At 27.3% G+C, this 27,895-nt stretch overlaps 3 protein-coding genes across 5 annotated transcripts; 2 read left to right on the forward strand and 1 right to left on the reverse strand.

Annotated features, from left to right (window-relative positions):
* Window positions 1-202: 202 nt before the first annotated feature.
* Window positions 203-27,849, forward strand: LOC111034855 (MAM and LDL-receptor class A domain-containing protein 1-like). 3 transcript variants are annotated; one of them, XM_022316255.1, is made up of 18 exons: window positions 203-584; window positions 11,697-11,795; window positions 13,010-13,040; window positions 13,124-13,279; window positions 13,346-13,490; window positions 13,566-13,734; window positions 13,818-13,994; window positions 14,422-14,578; window positions 15,379-15,648; window positions 15,734-15,904; window positions 22,074-22,182; window positions 22,325-22,505; window positions 22,572-22,584; window positions 22,694-22,768; window positions 22,861-23,019; window positions 26,349-26,545; window positions 26,613-26,778; window positions 27,666-27,849. In XM_022316255.1, the coding sequence occupies exons 2-18, from the start codon at window positions 11,703-11,705 to the stop codon at window positions 27,713-27,715; spliced, it is 2,319 nt and encodes a 772-aa protein (XP_022171947.1). In that variant the 5' UTR covers window positions 203-584; window positions 11,697-11,702; the 3' UTR covers window positions 27,716-27,849. The 3 variants fall into 3 exon arrangements, with proteins under 3 accessions (XP_022171947.1, XP_022171949.1, XP_022171948.1); XM_022316257.1 differs by lacking the exon at window positions 203-584 and adding an exon at window positions 4,793-4,813; XM_022316256.1 differs by lacking the exon at window positions 203-584 and adding an exon at window positions 9,679-9,839.
* On the reverse strand, window positions 17,136-20,538 carry LOC111034856. Its single transcript, XM_022316258.1, has 2 exons — window positions 20,162-20,538; window positions 17,136-18,863 (listed from the first exon to the last, which is right to left on the reverse strand). Exon 2 carries the CDS (start codon window positions 18,848-18,850, stop codon window positions 17,798-17,800), a length of 1,053 nt encoding a protein of 350 aa, XP_022171950.1. The 5' UTR covers window positions 18,851-18,863; window positions 20,162-20,538; the 3' UTR covers window positions 17,136-17,797.
* On the forward strand, window positions 18,851-19,936 carry LOC111034857. The gene is made up of 2 exons (XM_022316259.1): window positions 18,851-19,603; window positions 19,670-19,936. Exons 1-2 carry the CDS (start codon window positions 19,171-19,173, stop codon window positions 19,771-19,773), a joined length of 537 nt encoding a protein of 178 aa, XP_022171951.1. The 5' UTR covers window positions 18,851-19,170; the 3' UTR covers window positions 19,774-19,936.
* Window positions 27,850-27,895: the final 46 nt, after the last annotated feature.

Here is a 27,895-nt window from a genome sequence, read left to right on the forward strand (position 1 = left end):
AGGCGGAGGTTCGTTGAACCGAACCCTGCGATTTGCGCGGAAGCGCCATCGCCATGGTAACAGCAAGGTCAACAAACACTGACCCGGCGAGTATGTTACCGTGTATACGCCTACCATTACAATATATACCACTACCACTAATACCATTACCACTAGTACCATTCCTGCTAACACTCTGACACGGCAACGATTTAATATAATATTATGTAGGTGGGTGGGAGGTATACGAGGTGGGTGTCCGGCGTGAAGAGCGCCGCCGTCGTCTAGCGCGTGCGGTTGAGTCCATTGCAGAACGCCGGCGGTGTAGTACGGTATGATATTATTGTAGTCTACCGCCGTCTACGGTTCTATATATTATTTTGTACACAGTAATTCCGCCGCATATCGCGTCTTCGGGTTCATTTGGGTGAACGTTCAAAATTTCAATCTTCGGGTGTCGTTTAATATCGTTGCGCCGGTACTTTGAGGGGTGGCCTTTTACCACTAGGTCTTGGCTTTTCCTATAAGCCAAGAGCTTTTCCTGCCGAAAATCGCCACTCGTTCGCCCGCGGAGACGGACAAGAAGTATCTCAAATCTCAATCAGGTAATATTATGTATCAATTATGAATTATATTTATTATTATATGACCGGACTGGAGTCTATTACTTAAGTAGGTATCTATATCGCGGGCGTTAAATGAAAATAAGACACTAAATAAGTACCTACATGGTTATTTTTTTGTAAATTTTATTTTTAATGTACCTAGGTATACTGCAATATTATCATAAATAGTTTGCATAACATTGCATTGATCAAACATGAAGTTGAACTCAAAAACCCTAGCTATACGAAACCACTTACCTGCGTCGTACAATTAAATTGTATTATTATGTCGCTTTAAAATTTAGCAAAATAAGTCACTCTTTCTAATGCCTTATAGCAACCACGACACATCGTGTGATCGAGTGGAATTTCATCATCATATAACTACAGTATAAATGGTGTAATTCTCCGTCACGCAATAATTGCAGGTATACATACGATATATCAATAGGTTAATTATACTTTAAGTATATTTATACTTATTGTAGTCATTTTGCTAGTGGTTTCGATTTTTTGCTCACATATATTACCAGTCTTAAGTTGTAACATAGTAATAATAATAATAACATTAATTGTATACTCATAAATATTAGTTAATACAGTAATATATTAATATCAATTATCAATTATCAATTACAGCTATCCATTGATGATCAAATATATTAATTATTGGTGCCTAGGTACTTATTATACATTTTGTTTCTATGCTATTGTTCCAGGTGAACATAACGTTTTCAGACATACCTTAAGTAATTGCATTGATTATTGTCACAATTCGTTCATGATCGTATGTTATTATAGATTATATCATTTATGTACACAACAATTATTCAGCTTAAACAGTTCAGGTGTTCACTGTTCAGATTTTCACACATTATAATCATATATTTTTTTTTAAAATTACTTATATGAATCAAAACATAATTTTTAGGGTTTCCTTATAGGCATTAGGCATGTATATGGTAATATGGTATATCAAATAATACGTTAGAATATTTTAATAATACTTATTACATTCGCAATTTTGCCAGTAACGAGCCAAAAATGTTAGGAGGCATTAACCAAATGGCAAATACATGTTTTCCACAATAATATTATAGTATAGTATATTATACTATTTCATATATTATTGTGTAAGGGTTTGTTTAACAATGAGTTCTAAAATAATAACTCTCTGTGTAAATAGGTATAGAAGAATGTATTATACTAACTATAATTACAATTTTATAGAATTTGTGTAACAAATACTATTATTGCCAATAATACACCAATACACGAATACATTTGAATACTAAATGTCATAATTAGGGCTCGGTACTTCTAGGAGTTTGCATGTTTTTAAATAATCATTAAAAACATAGCTAAGTAAAATAGAAATTTGTTTCATAGCATTACAAGTTTATATTTAAAATTTATAATTGCATATTTTGCATAATATTTGACTATATTTCATTTATAAGTGCATAAATGACCATTTTTCATTTTATTAGTGCATATTTGACAATATTATTTATACGAGGAGTAAGTTTTTAGTTATATAAAAAAAATTTTATTTTAAATAGATTTCCTGGACCGGATATAAATATTTAAATATTAATATTTGCGTTTTTCTTGCCTATCATTATAACTGTATTGTTATTTATCGGTATACCACACTCGTGATTCCCGATAGGCGATAAGCCGATAATGATACCAAAAAAGCATTTTATAGACTATGACTAGTTGTAGATAGAGGCCAGATGGTCCCTTGAATAGTAATAGTTGACAGTTGGTGTTGTGCGTTCTTCGTATTTTGGTTTTGTGGAGTGTTTATTCTTTCGAGTGAGCCCATAATAAAATAATTAAAAAATGCCTAGCTTAATGATTTTGTAAAAGAGTATAATTTTTTTTAAATGCATATTTTAATAGCATATTTATTGGTTCGTTAGCGCATAAATGCATGCATATTTTAAGGTTTTTAAGGGCATGAAGTCCCTAGCCCTAGTCATAATAAATTATAATAATTATTTAATTAATTCAGATGCCTATCAAGTATCAATACTGTAATACATTTTACATTGTACAGTTTAATCAATATAATAATCTGTTATTCTGATGAGCTATGATGAATATTATATTGTACCTATGTCTAGAGTATGTCTAGTCGGGTTAATAATGTTAATATGAATTTTAAAAGTATGTATAATTGAGTAATAGTGTTACCTATTTTTTATTGTTTGACGCTTCGTATAACGTAATGTGTATTATTATATAATTCTACTAAATTATTGTGATATTTTATTACCTATACATCTGATTTTGAGTGGAGCGAGACAAACAAATTTAACAACCGTTTGACATTTACTATTACTCGTAACTGTGGATTAGATGTGGCAGGTGTGAACATTTTTGGCAATAGGTGGTACAAAATAAATAGTATAACTAACTCTCTCTTATATTTTATATAATATCAATTGTAGCTAATAAAGTGTATTAATAAAAATAGATTTGTTTTAATTATTTTAGATTACGTTTCTTAATTACATTTTAAATTACAACCAGATATTTAATCAAACTTTAAAATTGTTTGAACAATTTTAGACAATCACTATTTTATTACCTATATAATTTTTTCATCAACAATTTCACTCAAAATTTAAAAGCAACAAGTAATTTAGTGAAATAGGGTTATCTCCAAGTAGGTCGGTAGTTGATGAAAAAGTACATCCAAATTACGAGTATAATCCGTCAATAAAATATTCGATGTAGTTACCTAATAGGTAAACCTATCTAATTACGAGAGACTTTGAGCTCAGATATTTTATATTTCTGTTATTACTATTGTAGTATGTAACATTTATCTATATATTAGTATACATTTATAAGAGATAACAATATACTCAATAACTATATATTTTGTTTCCAGTGTGTTGATTTAAGCAAGATGATATTATAACCTCAAATTGTAGCTTTTATGTATTCTATATTCTTGTTTATATAGGTAACTAAAGTATTGTTAATTGTCGTTATATATATATTTCGATTCATAAATATAACGAATATACGTTTAACGTTATACCTATAAGGCTAGGTATACGTATAGAATAATAAAGAATAGTATAAACCTATAGGTTAAAATTAGATACTTAATTAGTTTTACTTTATTTAAACTTTAAAGCAAACTAAAACTGTATTCTCATAAAATGAAACATATTATATTTTACTGTTTAACTACTATTAGGTATGTGCATAGATATTAATCAGAATAATTATTTGAGAGAAGTGATGCATATTATATATAATAGTTTAATGTTAAAACACGTCTATTATATTATACAAGTATCGAATATAGTAGGTGAAATATGTAAAAAAAATCATTGATGTGGAACTTAATATTTTGAAGTTCAATGACCTTTTAATTAACTAGTTTTATGCTTTATATTTAGCATTCATTGTAGGATTTTAAATACCAAGGTATTTAATAACTATGGCTGTAGACACTATAGGCATATATCTATATCCTGTATATTTTACAGTTAAACTATTTTTGTATTTGAAATGTTGAATTAAAAATTTTAAATTTATATCAATGGTTGATAACATAACTTAGCTGAATATTATTAAAATAATATAAAGCAATATTTTCTTTTCACGAACAATTTACAACCTATGGTGGAATTATGTTCTTACCTACTTTATTTGTCACTGTAGTTCATCAGCTAGTGTTTAATACGGTAACAACATGTATAATACTTAAGCTTCAAATCATAATTTAATATACCTAATAAATAATATTATGTATAATATTTGAATTGCACAATAAAACACATTAATTAGGTATTAGATTACTTACCTATCTATAAGCATGGAATCGGACACGTTTAATAAGATTAAATTATGTTTTATTATTTGATTTTCAAAAGGATTTATAAATTTACTTATTCGTTTAATAAGGCAAAAACTACTTATAAGACACCATTGACACCAGTTGTAACTCGCAGTGACATACCTTGCAGGTACCTTGCAAGAACCTACAATTAAAAGTTCCTGAAAAACGCCTGTTTTATTTTCTAAATTTTTTTGGTTGTCATGGTGTTAAGTTCTTATGCAATGAAGTTTATTTTTAGTGAAATTAGAGAAATCATTTCTAATGTTTATCTAAAATTATAAATTATAAAGACCACTCAAAAATATTCTACATATATATATCGCCAGTAAAATACAACAAAGATACATTTTTTTTTAATAAGGTAAGATATTATCATATTAGATAGGTATAAATTAAAATATCACATGGCTATGTATAATGTAATATCTAAAACAAACTTTTACAAAGTAAAATCAAAAATACAACACGATTAAAAAAAAGGTTTCAACAGAAATAACTGCTATTTTTAAACGTAATAATTAATAAATAATAATAATATGTAATGAAAATGCACTTTATTTCTAATAATACACATAATAAGAGTTAACATTTTGTGATTTATCTAAGTATAATAATGTAATGTGTACAGGTGGTTACCTATACTGTTTCGTAATGACTTTTTTTTTTAAATTTCTTTTAATGAGACTATCTTTCCTAGTTTCAAAGGTAATTAAACGATTTCTTCTGTACCTAAGAACAACTATCTTAAATTTCATACTATCTAACATTCTATAACTAGAAAATAATGTAGAAAATGAATGTTCCCAACACCAAAAATATGGTATTTTGAGTACTAAGTCAAGTAGGTACTTAAGTATGCGAATACTGATTAGTAGGTAACAACCTATTCTACTTTTCAATGTTCTATGAAATGAAAGGTCATTATTATTACCAACTGGCAACTTATAATTAAGGCTAGTATTTATATACATTGGAATTTTTTTTTTCGCAGCACCCTTTCACAAATTTTGTTATTAATGTCCACGAATTGTATCGTATTATAATGCATATACCTTATGATAAAACACGATTGAGTATAATTCCTACCGTTGCGGTCATTGCTACATTAAAATCAAAATTATTATTTTCACATATTATACTACATTACTACAACAGTTATTATTATGATACCAAGCTTACACGAACCGAGCACAGCTTTATCGACAATATATTTATGGATTAATAAATTGCCCAGTTCCGCGCAATAAAGCAATACTAACAATATGTATTAGTTTATCCGTGATAATGATTAATGAACGTCATAAACGTAAAATTTTGAACATTTAGCATTGGACTAATACTTACTTAAAATGAGCATTAAAGTTATTAAGATAAGTAACTGTTCCCAAATTTTTACAGGAATAATTCAGTTTACGTAATAAGTGTTTGTTTACCTAGTCCTTCACACAATATATGAATATGTCAATTAATGTCAATGCGTTAAAAACAATTTTAGACAGGTTTCATAATACACAAATTATTTATATTAATATTTTTTTTATAACGTAGTTCAAAATTGCAACAAATAGTAACATTGCAGAATTTGTTGTGATCGATCGTTAAGGTTTTCTTCTGTATGTCTATACCCTTTGAAAAGTTGTCAAATGTTCTCAATCGTGTAGTAAAAAATGTGTTTTATGCTCAATCTTGTATGGCCCTTATATTTTTTATTTTTTCCCTCCGTACCTTTAATACCTACCAGGCTGTGTATTGCATATATTTTAATTATTGTGTACCTATATGGGAAATCCCAGATTCGTGGTACATTTAAACGAAAGTAGTTTAAAAGACTAGATATTGTATTATGCTACGAATTTTAATTTAAAAAACCAGTGATTTGGCCTTTGATGGAAAACAAGAAAAAATGCTTAGAAAATTCTGTAGATCTATTTAAAAATAAGAAGAACAAAAATAATTTAATTTTCATAAAAAGTAACTTGATTATTTTTTATTGAAACTACAAGATGCTTTTCTTTTACATAATGATAATTTGGAAAATATTGTTTGATTAATTATACACCATATTGATCGGTATGGGTACTTTATTATATTTTTATTTCATATTTTTATTTTACTATTTTATATAAATCCTAGTCCTAATGCATTAAATTTTATCATATAATATTATAAGCATGCGATTATCCGTTCTGTGAATATTTAAGTGAAGTCTAATGAAATATTTGTTTATGTATAGTATATACTATTAATATCATGCAAATATCTGATATATACATGCATCAAAATAAAGCAAGCCATTTTTCATATTAATTTAGTAAGCCAAAAAATGGTATTATATTTACATTAACTAGGTGCCTATATATTTATAAGACATAGTTTTAAATGCTATCATAATTTTCTAGTGTTATATATTATGTACAATTGTATACTTACATAAATAATAGTACGTCTACATACATTTCATTGCACGCAAAGTTAATATTTATAAAATGTCAAGGTAAACCTTTTAACAAAGTAATGATTTTTCATAAAATGACGTGAATATTATTTAAAAAAATATTTTTTATTCAACGGAACATACCCTATAATTTTTATTATCTTATTTTTGTTTTTTATAGTAGGGTATACAGAATATTATATTGTATACAATACACATTATATAACTTTATAGTAATAGCCAATCATTATATTTTATACTTTAAAATCATGACAAGTATAAATACTAATATTGCTTAAAAATATATATTATACTGTACATCTGTAATATCTATTAGGTATCTTTATATTGTGTAATTACAAGTTGATTTACTAATTGAAAATGTAAAACTTAAGTTTTACTTTATTAAATCGTTAAATGTAATTTATTTAAACTCATAAATATTATGCATGATAATGTAGTTAGAGGTTGGTGCAAGGTAAGTAAGGAGGTAGAAAAACGTAACAAAAAAATGTTTAAAAATAAATGTTCACAGTATTATTACTTTGTATCTATACAGTAACACGTAAACTTCACCAATTTTGTTAATTTTGATCTGTAATCCAACTAGCCAACTAGGTACCTACATAATTAAGATGTACTGCGTGTCTACGTGCATAATTTTAACACCGGTACATAAACATTGTTACTGTCAAAATAAAAAAATTCAAATAACACATGGGTTTATTTAGGTAATACATACTATCCCGTACCCACTACCTACTAATGAATAAAAAAAACTAGTAATTTATCTTTTTTTGGATTTTATACAATTGAGTTGCATAATTATATTGAGTCATCACTGACCATATATATCGATAGAAAAAAAGTATAGAACATACAAATTAATGTTCTGACCACGGAATATAGCCGTGGTTGTGACTTTTGATAGTCGTTATTAATTTATTAAATTGTTATATTAAGACATTAGGTACATCTGACAGATTTATAATAAGGTTACCTATATAATATAGTATACTATTAAAACAATAATTATGACTTGAATAAGAATTACACTTGAATGAAATTCGTTGGCCTCGTATTATGTATTTGATAAATGCGTGAGGTTATTTATTTTATTTATTTATTATTCCTCGAGAAATAAGTATGATTATATCACTTTCATAAGGTAGGTACCTACATCACAAAATGACAAGTAAAAAAACGTAATTAACGATACTGCTATGAAAGTAGGTCATACGATATTTATAGAAATTGTGTTTTTAACCATTTTTTTTATTGTTTTATCTTAGGCAATCTTCATTAGTGTCGATTATGATAAAATAATTAGGGGGTGACAATAGCCTGAGAAATTCAACTCTCATAATAATACTTAAAATCATAGTATATCTATTACCTAATACACTCAGTTTACATTAAGGCACCCTGTGCCAATGTAATTTTGTCCACAAAAATACTCTCTACAGGAATAATGATCTTATTCCTGTAGAATCAACTTAGTATGTCATTATTTTTAAATCAATTATAAGGTAATATTCTACTTGCTGAATTGAACTTCGTTTTTCATTATTTTAATTTTAAACTTTATAATATGTCTTCAAAAACAATACAATTTTAAGTTTTTTTTTTACAAATTATATTATACCATTTTAAATTATTTAAAATAAAATAAGAAATCGGAGTTCAATGCGTCTAGTTGGAAGTCTACTACTTTCAGATAAAAAAACTGGGTATGAAAATCTGGCAATTCTACAAGGCTTGAGAATTATCATTCCTGTGAAGTGTGAAGTCATTTTTTTCGATATAATACAGTATATCAACCCCCTTCCCCTAAATATATATTGGGCAGTAGATTAGTGAAAAAGTACGTATTGTATTAAGATGGCAACAAAAATGCAAAATAAAATTTACAAATTTTTATAGATTTGCAGAAAATTTGAAAAACTGGAACCGGGCCCCTTAAATAATTAATTATAGAGCTGATATTTTTAGATTAAATAGAAATAATACAAATCAAAAATAGTTTATTTAATATCTGAGAAATAATTTACAAGTGGGAAACCAAACGAAAAAAAAATTGTATAATATGTTTTAATTTTACATAATAAGTTATGTATTAAATAGACACATCTAAAGATCCTCAACAAATGTCATACGACAAGAAATAGAAGAGTTTAAAATTAAGTTATAAAATAGAAAATGAATAAAACGAATATGACAATTATGTTTTAATTTAAAGGGTTTTGTTTGAATTAAAAATATTTAAGACTATGGATTATTATTAACCTATAGCCCTATAGGAACCTAATACAGTCATACTTATAAATAATAATTTTAATTTAAAAACTTGGGTAAATTTAAGAGTTGTAATCATATATTGGTACCAGATTTTTCAAGTTTGTAGGGAATTCGAAGAAAGAATATTTTTGCAAATATGAGTTCTAGTATTGAAACTAATATTTAAGTTTTTATAAAAAGGTGTAATTTGTTATTAATCATGTTTTTCATATTTAGAACGTGTATCATTAAAATAACTGAATATTTATAAACATTTTTTTTTTTTAAGTTTTGAGCTATATCAACAGACAACAATAAGAGAAAAATGTTTAAAAATTTTAGACGTATTCATTGTTCACGTACGAATCGTTATCAAACGCGCCTATGCCACCTACTTATGCAGTTAGGTATACAATTAATACAAGTAAAATTAAAATGCAAAAAAAAAATTATTCTCATTTAATTGTATTTTCAAGGACTGCACTTCTAGGTTTTATTAAATCAAAAAACTATACAAAGCAATAAAATTAAACTTGTTTTGAGGTTGCGTCCCGAGTTCACAGAATTTTATTTCACGCTATTGACTTTCAGTTGATGCGGATTCGGTAATTATAGTCACCCACAAAACCTTGATCTTCACTGAACACTGGACAGTGTGAGTTTGGCTAATTACTGGGTACGTATGTTCGTTTTATAGAATAACTACTAATAATTTTACTATTGGACTTGTGAAATGCTATAATAATATAATCATGGAAATACAATAATTACGGCCTTCGAATTCAACGTTACAGACTTCGTGAGTGCGTTTTGATAATGGGCATTAAACGATTCAAAATTATTCGCAAAAAGGTCGAACAATTCTTTATTGCAAAATATTGTTTTCAACAATATAGGTAGGTTATAAGGTAACCTACAGTGATTTCGATTTTAAAACGATTTAAAATATTACGCGTCTATTATTGTTAAAAATATTTTTTTTTAAGAGATGTAAACAAACGTATCTACATAAAAACGAAAATATCTAAAATAAGACCGTGAAATATGTAATACGTACCCATATATGATCAAACGCACGTAATGTAAATGATTTCACGGTTATCGAAAGCGTCGAGTAACGGTGAAAATTGCATAGACACCTACCTATGATCTAAATATTACATATGTGTGAAAAGCGTGTCAAAATTATACAGAGAAAAGTGAAAAATGTACCCACAAAATAGTTATTTTTGAGATATGCTATAATAGGATATTTCAACTATACAATAACATGTAATATATTATTATTTGTTTCACTATGGTGTGTGACAGCTTAGTTAACCCATTGCAAAATATTTTTAAATCCAAGTTCGAATAGCAACCATAAAAACTAAACAAAGGATATTTCACTTTAACTCCTTGTTAATTATGTTGATTTGTCATATTCATTAATCATTTGTCCCTTGAACAAGATTAAGTGCCCTATGATTGATCCATTAAATTAATCAATTATTTACGCCACTCGGCCACTCGGCATTAGAATTACGTAGTATTATATTTATTGTACATAATATAAGAAAATATTGTAACTTGTAATAAAACAATTTAAAAATAAACAATAAAAAAGTAGACGTGGCAAATAGGTATTATCTATATTTAGGTACATAAGTAGGTTCTGCTGCATAGTAGGAGTCAAGTGTATAGGTACCTCGTTATTGGGAAGGCCACTATAATGGATATGTTGAATTTTAATTCAATGATAAAACATGGTATACGAAAAACCATTCTGATTGGAGATGGTCTGTCAGTCTGTAGCTATTACTAAGTATATTTTATCATACATTATTTATACTGCTATTATAGTACCTGGTATACACTATACATATTGTATAGGCAACAATCTAAAATATGAATCTTAATATTTTTTAAATGTCGATGCAAATCTCTAGTAAATAAAGTAAATAATAATATGCTTGAAAAATTTTAAGTCTCAATACAAATATTTTTGAATTACTTCAAAATAAATAAATTATTATTCTTTGTGTTTGGCGGCGATGAAATACCTTCGTAATATAACGTATACTAACGTCATTGGTACCCGATTGATTCTATACCAACTAACGTTGCAAAGACGGATAGGGAAAATTATGATTGACAAGTACCTATTTGTTTTCAGCAATAAGTAACAAAATGTATTGAATATAACAATACTTTGTTTCAATATTTTAGCTAAAATGTCTACAAAAAAAACTGTTATTTTATAAATTGTATACATTTTATGGGTTTGAATAAGAACCACCTGAATGAGGAACCTTGTATTAAGTACATTTAGGTGTTTATTTAAAAGTACCTAACTGTATTAAAATTGTTTTATACTTATGATTTGAGGGAAACTCATAAATTACTAAACTTATTATACGTTTAATTTATAAGACCATTTATATAAGGCTACTTTGTATGATTTCAGAAAATTATGCCGAATAATTGAGATTTCATTTAATTTGAAATTTAATAATTGTTACTGATTTGAATGAATTGATTAATTTTATTCCAGGCAAAAATGAAATTATGGCTGATATTGTCAATAGCAAGTTATTCAATTTTAGAATGTTTTCCCGGAGCTATAACAGAATTTTCGGACTCGGTAGTATCTGTAAGTATTTTAATTTGCATTTTTTATTGGAGTCAGCAACACTAAATTATTTATATTAAAATGTATTGTTCTAATGCCGCATGACAATTTTTTTTTCAAAAATCAAAAACAAAAGAACGATCATGACATAAGCAAAACCTAAACCACGTACAATAAAAATCATTGAAAATTAGTTACACTTTACGGTATACACATATGTTTTATTCTGGACAAACATATAGGTACTTTTAACCAACTAATAATATATAATCATATTATCATAACTAAAATGTTTGATTCGTCATGTTAAATAAAATAAAATAAAGTTCTTACATATTGTAATTAGTTATTTGTAGTAGGCATATTATATAACTTTAACTAAAATTATTTCCATGTGTATTTAACTACATTCAAATATTAGTATACCTGTACGACTATCTACTTTCTAATAACAAAAATTAAAAACACAAAATGTCCCATGATTTGAGATTGATTTAAATTTGTTGATGAATAAACATTAAAAATAATATACAGGGGCAAACAATAATTAATTCATCAATTAGCTTACATAAAATATTATATAATTCTATAAACGTAAATACTAAAGTACTTATAGGTTATAATATTAAATATTTAATTAGGAACATTAAAATAATTACAAATACTAATTTTAAGTTTATACTAAGTGTCAAATATCGATATAAATTACCTATTATTTAATATTATTATTATTATTTATTGAAACATAGTTATTTACATTTTTCATTCTAGAAAAATATATAAATACGTCATAATATTGTATAGGTACTTTTTAAATTACGGAAATTCAAAATATTATATTGCAAAGTTTATGAACACTTTTTATGAGAGTAGATGTTTTTCGATGCTTCTGCTGTTTTGCAAATAAAAATGTTTACTTAAATGGACAGAAATATAAAATATATTCAAAATAGCTACCCGATGAGTTTAAATTTTTACGTTATACTACTTATACTCATTTTTATTGAAATTTTTTCACAATGGTATTTTTTTTAGATCTGTTTTAGTAAAACGGATGGCATCATTTATCTATTTTAAAAACTTAATAAGTACTCTTATAGTACTCTTCAAATCACTGTTATGTTTACGATATAAATCGTACCTAATTTATTCTTAGAATATATATATTTCACTTTACAATCAGTTTTATATATCAAGACAATATAGATGAAATAGTTTCATGTTTTTTTTTATAGATTCGGGGGAAAAGGCAAGGAACTGTAACAGGTGATATTACATTTTTGATTATTTATTTGCACAAATAATATTAAGTAAACAAATTATTTAATGATTGAAATCAATACTTTAAGATACCTGTGATTTTGGAGTTGATCCTGGGTTATTGACATGTGATTGGAAAAATCGAAATGGATCTGCTTTAAAATGGGAACTAGGGGCCGGTACACTCTCAAATTGGTTAGGTGGGCCATCGTCTGATGCAGGACAAGGAGAAGATGCAGAAAAAGGTTAGTTAACATTATGTCATTATAAATTATTAATTAATAACTATATTATTAAATATTTTGCTCTAGGAGGGTATATATTTTTTGAAACATCTTTGTTAGCTGCACCAATAGTAAGAGTTGATGATATTACTATTAGGGAAGGTCAAAATGCATTCATTGAAAGTCCAGTACTTGGGAGTACAGGAGCAGAAGGAAAATGCATTTCTTTTAGGTAAATAAACCTAATTAATTTGAGTTTAATACTATAATTTGTGTATTTAATTTCTATATCTATTTATTTATGAAGCTTCAATGTTGATGGGTTGAGTGCAGCTGGACTAAGAGTTATTTTACAACCTACAAACAAAGACGGTCGGCCAGATGGATTTTTCAGAGTATTATGGGGTACTAAGGATCCAACTAATAAAGTATGGATGAATTCAGAAGTACTTTATACATATAACAAGGAGCATCAAGTATGATTATTGATTAAACTATAATTTTATAATTTTTTTTTGTCTAAACATAGTAATAAATATTTGTATGTGCCTATATAAAGGTGGTATTTGAAGGGATAGCTAAAGACTTGCCAGATCCATTTCGGAAATTTCGTGGTTATGTCGCAGTAGACAATATAGCAATCAAACAAGGGCTAGATTGTAAGGGCCATTGTACATTTGAAGGTGGTTTCTGTGGCTGGATTAATGATGAGGATGATGATTTCAACTGGTCTTTGGTAAGCAGTTCATTATATAATACTAGTTTACTAATAAGTGCAGATATATAATATAATGTAGGTTTATATAATTTAAATATAACTTACTAAATTACGAATTTATAATTTTATTGTTAGATTTATTTTACTAGACTAATTTATTAATTAATGTTAACGATAGTAAACTGTTTAAGTTTATTACTTTATACTCAATCTATATCGTGTAAAATTCAACTACTGGCCAATAAATTATGAAAATAAACAGACAGTAAAATAATTTCTTATTATAAAATAAGTATAGTTCAATGATCTTAGATAATGTAACAACACTGTATATAGTTATCCCTATATTTTATGGACTATCTTTCACTAGGTATATTCTATTAAGCACTTATAAAAATAAAAAATAAGAAGTAAATACATTACCTATAATATTGTTGTACTTTAGGGAAGAGGAAGTAAAAATCCATCTACTGGGCCGGCAACTGATCGATCAAGTTTCATTTATGGTGGAATGGAAGGAGGTTATGCATTTATTGACTCATCATATCCACGAAGGCCTGGTGATATGGCTCGTATGTCAAGCATGGAATTTGATCCAACTGGTAAAACGAATATGTCGATAAATAGTGTTTTTATTAGCACTAGGGCTTTGATTTTAATGCCTTCACATCTTTTTTTCTGAAACACTTGACACAATGCTTTTCAATACATAAATGTGTTTCAAGCACACACTAGGATAACAAAAAACTTTTTTGAGGGAATTTTTTACATATTTCGAGGTTTTTGACGTTCAAGTTACTACATCTAAATACACCTAAATGTTTTTATATAATTATTTTAACCTACTTCTAGAAATATTACGAAAAAAAATTATTACATAATATTTAAATAAACATACTGTACTAAACAACGACGAATCTAGGGGAATTCACAAACATATCATTCCCATTTTTTTTATAATTCTACAGATCCTGATATTTCTATATTTCAATTATATGCATGTCTGATAATACAATGCATTATTATACGTATCATTCTGAGGGGCACAAACTAAAATAGTACCATCTTAGTTGATGGTTTACAGAGATTCCGATATTGTAATTTTACATTAACAAAAAATTGTGCCCCCCAACCGCAGATCTTTGCTCTTAATCCGTGCCTGGTACTAAAACAACATAAGGTTATCTAGTTTTTAAATATAAAGTTTCACGAATTTATCTTGATTTCTGAAGAAATCCGGTGTCAAATCCGGGAATTCGTTTAGAATATTTTTTAGAGTTTTGGCAAATTGTAAATTCAGCAAATGCAATTTTTTTATTTTTAAGGGGATGTAAATCCGAGCCATAGTTATCACTAATTAATAATAATCATTGAATTTGAATACATTATGCTTATTTTGTAGGACCAGATACACCACTCTGTCTTCGATTTTGGACTCATATGTATGGAAATGGAATAGGAACATTGACAATTTCAATAAGTGATACCAGAGAAGGAGAAGATAGAGATATTTGGTCACTTACTGGAGAAGCTGGAAATTCTTGGTACCAAGCTGAGGTACCTGTGTCATCGGCTAACCCGTTTAAAATAATAATTATTGCTAAAATCGGTAAAAATAATCTTGGAGATATTGCTGTAGACGACATTTCATTGACACCTGGAAGTTGCCCTAGTAGGAATATTCATAAATATTAAATTAAATTTTAAAATAATCTAATATATATCTACTTATTTACTATAATTTATTTGTAATGTAGCTGCTCCTCAAATCGCTGCAGCCACATCCGGTGATTGTACATTTGAAGTGGATGAATGTGGATGGAGTAATGTAGTATCTAGAGAGCGTTTGGACGATATTGATTGGGAAAGGACTTCCGGGGCTGCACTGAGAAGTACAGCTCATGATCATACATTGGGCACAGAAAAAGGTAACCAATTATGAATAAAATGTAGTATATCCAATTTAAATAATTTAAATCAACTCAACAAGATAGCCAGATAAATAACTAATAATTGAGAGTTAAAAAATGTAATTCGTTTTAATTCGTTTGAGTTTAAACGTTTGCATAACTATATACAAATATTTAATGTCCCAAAATAAATTACACAATTAACAAATTGATCGGAGTTAGTAGCTGGTGGCTGGCAGTCGGAAGATAGGTACTGTAGAACGTAGAGTATGGTACTCACATTGGAATACTTTATAAGTTAGGTGCTTTATAAAAACTGTTAAATGTATTATTTTGCTCATTAAATCAGTAGGTAATGATTCTAAATCTACGTAGAAAATAACAAAATAAGTTGTAGGTAAAAAAATTATTAAAATGTGGTATAACTGTATAAGAGGTATTTAAAAATAATATATATTAAAGGACCATGAAACAAAAAAAAAATGATTTTTTTTTTGTACTTTTATATAATATTAGAAATGAAAACTAAATTGTTCGTCTTTTCAAAAAAATTATCCGATCACTCCTTCTGTGTTAAATAGCGATCGTACGTATACGCGTGACGTCACTGGTGCGCACGGATTTGTGCAGCCGTATTATTTCAAGCGGTATTTTAAATGGCGTTTTATAAACACTTATTTAAAATGAAAACTACTACTCCTAAAATGGCGAAGAAAATATTAAGTATTAAGTTAACATTTATTGAAATATATTAATGCATTATTACAATGAGTATTTGAGTTTTACAGTTTACATTTAGTATAGACAGAATAGTATACATTTAAAATGGTGTACTATATTTCAACAATTAAATTATTTAAAAATGCTTAACTATTAGTTTATATTTTTAGAATCTTGTGAATTTTTTTTTCATTAAATCGTCGTAACTAGGTTTTGGTTGAAGAACTATATTGTTAGGTAACGCGGGTAAACTGAATTTTTCTGATATTGTTGAATTATTTTCTTTCATATGAACATGGACTTCTTGCATAATATTTTTGCACCACTCATCAGTTTTATTTAATTCATATTTTTTTTTTATGACATATCTACTGGCTGGTTTGGAAAATACTATTTTCTCTCCGACTTCCTTTTTATTTACATTGTTATTATGATCTAGTATAGCAATGATACTTCTCATATACATACCTTTGTATTTTAAGTGAATACGTTTTGGCATATATTTTAATCGTAAATTGTAATACGACTCTAATCTACCAGTATGTACAAAATGAGTAGCATGTGTCAAATCCTTTAAAAAGTCTTTTGCCATGATAATTTTTTTCAAAGCGTAATATGATTCGCTTTCTGGGTCTATCCACAGTTTATTTCGTATTTCATTTTCATTTAATTTTTCATGCTCGCATCTCTTTTTTACACCATTATCTTCCCACTCATGCTCATTTGATATGTGTTTTAATATAGATGTAAATTTATCAATGAGTTTTTCTTCATCTCCTTCACATGTCTGTGCTGACCACCAAAGATGATTGTTAATTGACGATTTCCATAAAAAAGCATCAGGATATTTCTTTTCGAGTGGTTTTAATCTTTTCATTAAACTCTTACTTAAATGCCAAATATCGAATTCATGTTTAATATTTGGATGCTGTGTACGGATAAATGCACGTATACCTTTATGTCTATCTGTTAAAAACAACTCGATTTTACAATTACTACTATTAGTTAAATCCATTAGTAATTGTTCACAGGCTTGCCTTTCTAAATCCCCTTTAAATTGGCCCTTTTGAACTAATTTAAAATCTATGATTTTTCCCGTGTTGATATCAATAACTGAATAAGTACAGTACTTAGCACAAAAACCCGGTGAGTCATATTGGCCATCCCCAGCTAGCCAAATTGATGATAACTTTATAGCGTCGATGTTTTTTTTCTGTGTTCTTCCCATTGGCGGCATATTACAGGAAATAAGTATTTATTTATAATTTTGTCATAAACTGGACGAGTAAAAATTGAAAGTTTCAATGCGGAGCAAAATACTTTAAATTGAGAAAATAGAATACCAGATAGTACTAAAGCCGCAGTAATCAAAATGTTTCCTTCTGGTCTCTTACCTGTTTTTGGCTGTGAACACCATTGCAATTTATGGCCCTGTTCACATATAGTTATAATTGAGACCAGTGCACCTTGTGTAAAATGTTGTCGAGAACAAACCATACTACCACATAGACGACAATATTCGAAAAGTTGGGATAAATTTTCCCAAAATACAATGAAACAACGATTATCATCAAAATCATTTTGCGTAGATAAATTGTTTTTGTAATGTCGATTATATTCATATTGGCTATCATCATCAGAGTCAATCTCAGAATTAGAACTTTCATCTTCGGATTCGGACGGTATATCAAATGACAAATTATCGTTCTTTTCTACTTTTTGATAAGTTTCTAGCCCTATATCACACTGTACACCTATATCATTGTGATTGACTCGTTCTTCAGAAAATTCTGATTGTAAACTACAGTCATTGGGTTCTAAACTGAAATCCGCGTTGCTTTGAATTACTTTTACTTTTTTCGGAGTACTTGTAGTTAATAATTCTGATGTGAACTGACTAAATTCTCTACGATCTGCCCTTTTATTACGTTCACTAAGTGTCAATGTATTATCTGTTGTACTACTTCTAATAGTAGGGACAACGTTGGGATTTAAATTTATTCTAACTTTTAAATCTGGCATCAGTTTATTTTTCATGATATCCGATTGATTAAAATCTTCAAATTTAAAATGTTTTGAACATAATCGTGAATTTCTTGTAGGAGTGAAATATTTTCGTTTGCAAAATTCAACCCAAACTTTATATCTACTAGGAGATTTTTCACGGGTTGGAAATCTATAAAAGTGTAGGCTGGTTTTACTTCTATCGCTTTCTGAACATCCATACGCTGAACAAATCGGCATTGTTATAAACGATCTAAATAAAAAATAATTTAACGAGTTATTGAACTATTGGTATACATGATATACATCGTTTTTGTTGTTGTATTTTTATAGTTGTATCAAGTTTTCTAAAAATAATAATATGAGTCTAAATAAAATGGTTATTAATTTGGTTAATTTAAACACGTAGTTTCATTGAAAATTCTAAAACCAGCATTATTTTATTATTAGTTGTGTTGAACGACAGAGCGATAGACGCAACGACGCAACGTACATAAGTGACTTATTTTTGTATGCAATATAATATTAATATTTTGAGTTGTGTAATTTGTGTTTAAAAAATGAGTTTAAAACCTTTCTGTTTTGAACCTACTGTGGAAGATATCGATAACAGAATTTATGAAGCACTACGAGTAAATCCAATACAAACAATAAACTATGTGGGAAGAACAGCAATACACCCAAGTAATTGGTGTTTGTGTAAAAAGTGTCCTATTTTGCAAACTGACAAAGAATGTATTTGTTGTTTTGAGTTCGAAAATATATCGAAATTGCATTCTAATATTAAATGCGTGATAGAATTATCATCTTTTAAAAAAATTATTATGGACGAAGAAGTTTTGAACATTACTAGGCAACAAATGATTTTGAAAACTAATGATGTAAAACGAAAAAAAATGCTTTCAACATTAAATCCGGAAAACAAAACTTGGAGATTTATATGTTACAAACAATTTACGCATTGGATAAATTCATGGACTGCAATAGGAAAAGGTAATTTATCTATATTTATTATTAATTAGTAATTATTAATTGTATCGTTAATACTTAATTTTATAGGAAATCGTGTATGTATTCCAGCATGTGTTGTACAAGCTATTCGAAATAAGTACCCTGAAAATAATGGAATATACGTAGGTTTCAAAGAAAACTACAGCAAATAAGAAACTTGAATAAATTTGAACTCTAAATTAATTGTAATAAATAAGTTTGAATAAGATTAGTGTAACTCAGTATTCATTTTATACTTTTTTATTTTTTATTATTCATAAAAACCTACATTATGATTATGTAAGTACGTCTATAATCACATATAATATACTAATAGGTACTATAGTATATTTAGTTATTTAAAATAATGAATAAATATCTAATACTAAATTTGTATTATATTATAATATAGGTTCTTTTATTTTTTGATCGATGGTTTATGTAGTTATTAATTATATTTATTTAAATGCTATAGTATTTTAAATCATAAATGAGCATACAAAACTATTTTATTTATTATAGTTAAGTTATGTTTACTAAAAATTAATTTAAATAACTTACCTCTAGCCTCTAATTATAATTTAATAGCAACTAAAAGCAACTGCGAATGACGGCTGAAGAATGACAAATGACAATTAATAATATCCTATAGATCCTAGTTTGTTATTCATGTTATTAAAATGGAATTATCTAATATGATATAAATAACTTTTAATGTCAATAATAATAAATGATAATGATATTATATCGTTACAGAAATTAATTCAGTCTAATATTTTGTATATTTTAATGCATCATATAAATATCTACTGCGTAAAATAATACGGCGGCACAAATCCGTGCGCACCAGTGACGTCACGCGTATACGTACGATCGCTATTTAACACAGAAGGAGTGATCGGATAATTTTTTTGAAAAGACAAACAATTTAGTTTTCATTTCTAATGTTATATAAAGGTATAAAAAAAAAATCATTTTTTTTGTTTCATGGTCCTTTAATAAAACAAGAAAAAGATGGTTGTGATGTATTTAGTTTTTTTTTTTTTGTAAATGTTGGTTTTGATATAGAAAAAAATATATAAGATTAAATGATTTTGAAAAAATATAATGGAATATTTTAAATAACAATTGTGAAATTATGGACACTATCTTTATTACTCCAATAGATAAAACAGACCGGCTAATAACCTCGCAGTTGATGCCTTAAACAATTAATAAAAAAAAAAAAAAAGATAAAACAGAAATAGTGCAATATATTATAATACTTAAAAGAAAAACGTCCTTTTTTGAGCATGATCTTACAAATTACCTATCTACTTAATAAAAAACTCAGCAAAGACGATATCATATCCGTTATCTTACATTTATAATTTGTCAATGACGCAAGGAGTATTTCCCTCTAGTTTTAAAAAATATACAATAATACCCTTGTATAAAATAGACGACCACCCTCAATGTTCTAATTATAGATCAATAACTTTGCCTTTATATCAACGTCAACACTTTTTGAGGAATGCATTAAAAGTAGAACCTTAATATTTTTTAATAAAAAAGTATTGGTTTCCAAAAAATCAATCTGGTTTTCGACTGGCCTTTTAATAAATCGTTATTTTCAAAATAAAGTATTTAGCATTTTTCTTGACATTAAAAAAGCTTTTGATACGTAGTGTTAAATGTTAATCATAATATTCTTGTAAAAAGTTAGTCTATGCTGGACTAAAATGTAAAATTATTGTAATAATTTAGCATATTTAGAACTTAATGTAATACCCATAAATAGCTTAATAACAGTCTAATTAGTTTATTTAAATTTAAACATTACATCGCTAAGGTAAATCACTCATATACTGCACACTTTAAGGAAAATGTTAATGTATTTATAGGTACATCTATAAGACAATTTAAAAATCAAATTTATTTCAAATGTTGTATAACCCATGCAATTCAAATATGAAGATTATGTAAAATTAATGTCCCGTGATTTTTATGATTTGAATATTATGCCAAAGAGATATTTACTAAAGAAATCAATTTTTCAAAAATTCAATTATTGTTAACATATCAATATAGTTTTAATTCCTTTATTTTTTCCCCCTTTAGGAGATATTTACTGTTTTTTGCTATTGTATAACTTTATTATAATGAATTCAAATTATTTATCTCTACCACAAGCATTATGCTTTTATGGGGAGTTTGTAACTTTGCAACTTGCATTGTAATTTATTATACCATTATGTATATTATTATTGTTATATTATTTTAATCCTTAGTTTATTAAAAAAATGCTGCATGATGCATGCCAATGCTTAGCCTAACGTAACCTAACCTAACATGGCATTAAGTCACAATTGGCAAGTATAAAATAGCTAAAATATTGTTCTCCTCCCCCCAAAAAAAAACGATTTTAAAGTTCAACAAAGGATTTTTTATAATTCTTAGAAACATTAACTAATATAATGTATAATATTTACAGGATATTTAATGACATTAGCGCGTACAGCCCTTCAACGTCCTGGAAGTCGTGCATGGTTTACATCAAGAGATTTCAAAACAACGTCTACTCCTCGTTGTTTGTCATTTTGGTAAGTTAAAGTAATTATCTGTAGACCGTAGTCTGTAATAACACTTAAAACTAATTCATAACTATTTTTAAATACTCAATCTATTAATAATGTAATAATTCCTAACATTTAGAAATTTATTAGAAATTAAATTTAAAAATAGGTTTGTGATGAATGAACCGTTTATTGACGCAACTGGCCCGAGTTTAGGCGCTTTGAGTATTTATCTGCGAAGTAATGATAACACTGGAAGTACTGTAATGAAACCAATTTGGCGGTTGTATAACCATCAAGGTCCAGACTGGCAATATGCTCAAGCGCTCATTAAGGAACCCAATGATGCCGTAAGTTTATTATGTGTATACAATTAAATAAAACAAGACAAATATTAACGTTTTAATTTCTTTCAGATTTTGATCGAAGGTAAGAATTAATATAAGTACCCAATTATGTTTTGTTATACACAAATAATAATAAACATAAAAGTAAGATTAAATTTTATGAATTATTGAGAAATATGTTGAATTTTAAGGTATATGGGGTTCTAGTAGAGCAAATGGATTTATCGCATTCGATGACATAACATTTTTTGGCGGCTCTTGTTCAAGTACGAGTATTACCTACCTTTTTAGTTATTACCTAATGTGATTGAATGCATTTGTTTATTAAAATTATTCTAATAATATGATATTATTGCAGTTATTCCGGCGGGAGCAAAAGTACGACCTGGTGAATGTAGATTTGAACGAGATATGTGCGATTGGTCAAATGGCACAGACAAATCGCCGGCTTCGTGGAGAATGGCTACGGTGAACAGAAGACCTTCCAATTTACCTGATAAGACTTTTGGTGCTCCAGGTTCGATAATATAACATATTTTATTGCATGTTGTACCCATTAGTGGACCATGAATAACTGAATAGGAGGGGCTGTTTAACTCGGCTGTATTTGATTATAATATAATATATTAATTACTAATATGAAATGGATATATCAGACTACAACTGTCTTAGTTAAGTTGAGAATTATAATTTATGTAATAAATCGACTACTCGAGATTCTGCCATTTCAGAGTATTAGAACGATATATTTAGCACTTGTTGATGCATTAATTATAGGTAACTAGATCGCTACACAGTGGCGCGACTAGGGGGTGCAAAAAGGTTAAAATTTAGCATCCCTTGTTTTTTATATCCAACTTTTATTATTTTATTGAAATACCATGAATTTTATGTTTTTAAATCATCGAAAATTTCCTGAAAAAATGTATAATTATTTGATCGTAAGCCATATAATATAATCCATTATAATTCATTCCATATTCGGATATTCCTATAGTTGTTCGACGATTAACGATAATGTATAGATACATTACGGAGAAAAATATTGCTTCTGAGCTATTTTTAGCCAATAGGTAATAGGTCGCATCAAAAAGCACTATAATATGTAAAATATATTATGTATTCTGCGGCGAACTGCAATATTATTGGTGAACCCGCATGAGTTGTATAATACCGTTTTATTGGGTAAATCTTTATTATATAATCTTTAATCTTTATACATTAACATTTAACGATTGAAAATTCAAATTTATACAAACTTTTGCAAATCGCAAATAGAATTCCGGTAAGCTCTGCTACTTGTGAGCGAAGTTTTTCAACAATGTGGGGTATAAAAACCCCGCGTTTTAGAGGTATAATTGCGCCACTGCCGCTACATGGTAGGTAAGTATATAAGGTTGGGATGGGGGCGTAGGCCCTGTGATAATACTGTCACACAGCTTCAAACTTGCCAAAATACAACTATCAAGATCTCAAGTAAAAGAAATAGGTACCTACTAGATATCCAATTAGAAAATTGTTTTCAATGTCTTGATCATAAAATATCTATAGCCTATGTGTGTTATAGCTTACAACATGTACCCTATATCAGTGTTGGGGAAGTTACATATTTTGGGTAATTAAATTACATTACTAATTACTAATTAAAATTGTAACTAAATTATTTTTAAGTTACTTTTTTTTCATTTTGTCAAGTTACATTACTTTTGAGTTTTAAAAGTAACTCAATTACAATAGAAGTTACTTTTTTTTTTCATATCACTGGAGCTTAATAACTTTTTTGTCTATATGACAATACACAAACTATATAATGACAATCAACAATATGAAATTATTAACAATTAATACTAATTTTGCTGCACATTAAATATTTAATTTTTATTTTTCAAATTTATTTTAAACAACAGTGCGTTTTCAAAATTACTGTCAGTAATTTTCGGTCGCTTTTTAGTGCATATATCTCCTGCTATGCTAAACAAACGTTCAACAGAAGCACTTGAGGGTAAAGCAGTTACTCTTAGTAGAAGTAGAGTACATTTTAGAATTTACACAAAGGTTACACTTTACTTCAAAATTGTTGTTATTTACCGAAATTAACTTAAATAAATTGTTGTACATATTATCGTCAAATAGTCAATAGCTATAATAACAAAAGTATTTTAGTATCACAAGTTCAGAAAATTCTACTTATAAATTATAATAATTAGGTATATGATATATTTTAATATTTACACTCTTTATCAATACCTACGTTCTAGAAATGTATTAATCCAAAAAAAAAAGTAACGAGTAATTTAGTAAAAATTACTACAAAAAAGTAACTTAAATTACATATAAATTACTTACAATAAAATGTAATTAAATTACCATAAAATTACTTAAAAAGTAATTTCGTTACAGTAACTTGGAACTTAAGTTAAGTTACTCCCCAACACTGCCCTATATCTTATTTATATATTATTTATATATTATATCTTAAAAAAGATAACCAATAGTGGCATTTGATTACCTACCTATTTGAATCATAATGTGAATACTAGATATGCAGTAAACAATTAAGTATTCATTAGTTTGGCTTAATTACACCGATTGTCGAAAGGTGGATGATTTTGTTGAGATTCGGTATAATGCCCATCAAATTAGCCAACGTGCAACTTTCCCTATTCAAAAAGCATGTCTCAGGCTTACTTTGGCTGTCAAATGGATGGACACTGCTAAAACATACATTTTAATTTTTATTATATTTTCTTCTTTTTGGATATATTATGTCGTATGTATAAATAAAAAATATATTTATTTATTTATTTATTTATAATAGTAAACGGGATAGGCCCTTGACATTTATATAAAATTAATAATTAACAAAAATATAATACACTATAACATACATAATATTAGCAGATAATAATGTAGTACAAAATAATTACACACAATAAGATGATTAGATGTTATAGGATCCATCATTAGCTAGTGCCATCATACGCAAAATAACTAACTAGTTTTATAAATGTGTATTAAGTATTCAATGTCAAATATTTTTTGTATGTATTTTTATTATTACTTTTTATTTTATTTATTATTTTTACTTGCCTATTAGTCCAAATAATTGAAGATATTAAACATTTTTCATGGATTATAGATAACCCTAGACCACCAATACAAGTATTTTAGTAAGGTCCAGTAATTTATTACCAGATATTAATTAAATAAAAAAATAATAATAACAAAATATATCTATTGGCAACCATGCGTTGATGTCTTGCCGTGGAGTAATATCATCGTGCAGTTCATGGTCCACAAATTATAGACACAGCAGGAAAAACTTAGATAGTCGGTTAGGCTATAATACAACATAACCTATCTGTGCAAACAATAAATACATAAATAAAATATTATTTTACAAGAATGAAATATTACTTATACTAAAAATTAAAGTTAACTGGTTTGATATATTTCCACAATCACTCTATATGGCCTATAGGTGGTTAGATTTGATTGTTAGTTAAAATATTTTATGAACAATTAAAAATAAATGATTGAATACAAGTACCCATAAACACAATAAATAAGTACATTGAGTCTTAGTGCCTAGTGGTCTTATTATATATTTAGGAGAACTAAAAAACCATCAGTATCATCACTATTACCATAAAAGTTACCTACATAATTAGATTTAGAGTTTAATTAAATTACATAATATTAATTAAAAATAAATAAATATTTATGAAAATTCTACCTACTTGTACCTACTTACTTATTTCATAAATCAGATACCTATGTTGACTGTCAAGTAAACTGTAGCATTGTTGTTTAATTATGTTAAATAACAAAATATTTTAATTTCAGATGGTTATATATACTATGACTTATTTAATCAAATATTGGGTTCAAATATGGTAAGGCTAATATCACCAGTTATACCAGTAACTGACGAGCCACAACTTTGCTTTTCATTCTGGTATGCTGCTTTTGGCGCTGGCGAGTCAGCATTGTTGCAAATTATGAGACAAGACAACAGTTCAGGAGAAACCCCAGCAGAAAAAGTTAGAGTCATATTTAGTTGTTTGATCATATAAAATGTGTCAGTTGTCTTACTATTGATTTTTATAGATTTGGAGTCTAGAAGCAAAGAATATGGATACCACACGACCGGCATGGATGCCTGCACAAGTAACAGTAGAATCTAATAAACCTTTCCATATAATTATGGAAGGACAAGCAACAAACGGAGGCTTTGCAGTAGATGATATCATATTCACTCCAGGATCTTGTCCAAGTAAAATATAAATATCAATTGCTTAAATTTATTTGAATAGCGGTACACAATAATACACATAAAATAATTTTGAACAGCGACAGTTTTCTTTATAAGACCATTTAATCAATAAATAAAGGATATCCAAGCTGCATTGGTATCTTGCATAATTTATAAAATTATAATATACCTATATAAACCATAACATTCATAATCAAAATATAATAACTATTATATAAATACACATAGATAGCCCGGTAGGTATATTAGTATATTTAATAAAAAAAGTTATATTCAATATTGTACATACTAGCTGTTCAAGTAGGTATACATTAAAGTTATCAGTTTTCATCTGATATTCATAAAAATGCACCTACTTATATGGCTACATATCTTGAAATAGTACCTATCAATATTATTATTTTATCTAGGTTTTACCTACATACCTACTTCAAATTTTAGTTTTTTATATTATTTTATTTATATCAATATAAATAATATAATATGTTTGGTTCTGAGAGGAGCAGCAATGAATGTGTTGGTTTTGGTATGATATGTTTTTAATTGTTTAGGTACCTACTTTATGTTTTGTCTTTCAACATGAATGAATAATATTGGTTGTTATTATAGTATTGTTTATAATTTGCATTTTCACCTACATAATGTTTTGTATAATTTTAAAGATTATGACAATTTATAATGTGGCAATGTGCCTAATTTTTAATATTTATAGTATATCTATTCTATATAAAAATAAATGTTATCAGCAAACAAAATGTAAAAAATGGGTCACATATTTTGGGTGTTTGGACTTGTAGTATATTTTAATGTTGTTTATAATGTAGTTTATTAGGTAATCATTAACAAGTTGCTATAATGTTACAATATACGTTTGTCTATTGTTTTAGCTCGTCCAGATAAGGCCGCACTGAAAAATCAAAAACTAAAAGCGGCTTAAATTGAAATCAATGTATTAACAGAATACGTCTGTGTTATTATTTCTAGTCAATTTAAAAAATTAACAAATTTTATTCATAATATGATCATGAATATAGCATGTAATAATTATGTCATTACTGTTATAATAATTGTACGGACATGTATTCCAATTTTTATTAGTTATGTATAATATATTATA

The sequence above is a fragment of the Myzus persicae genome, unplaced genomic scaffold (assembly GCF_001856785.1).
Source record: "Myzus persicae strain clone G006 unplaced genomic scaffold, MPER_G0061.0, whole genome shotgun sequence".
In the NCBI taxonomy this organism is placed as follows: Eukaryota; Metazoa; Arthropoda; class Insecta; order Hemiptera; family Aphididae; genus Myzus; species Myzus persicae.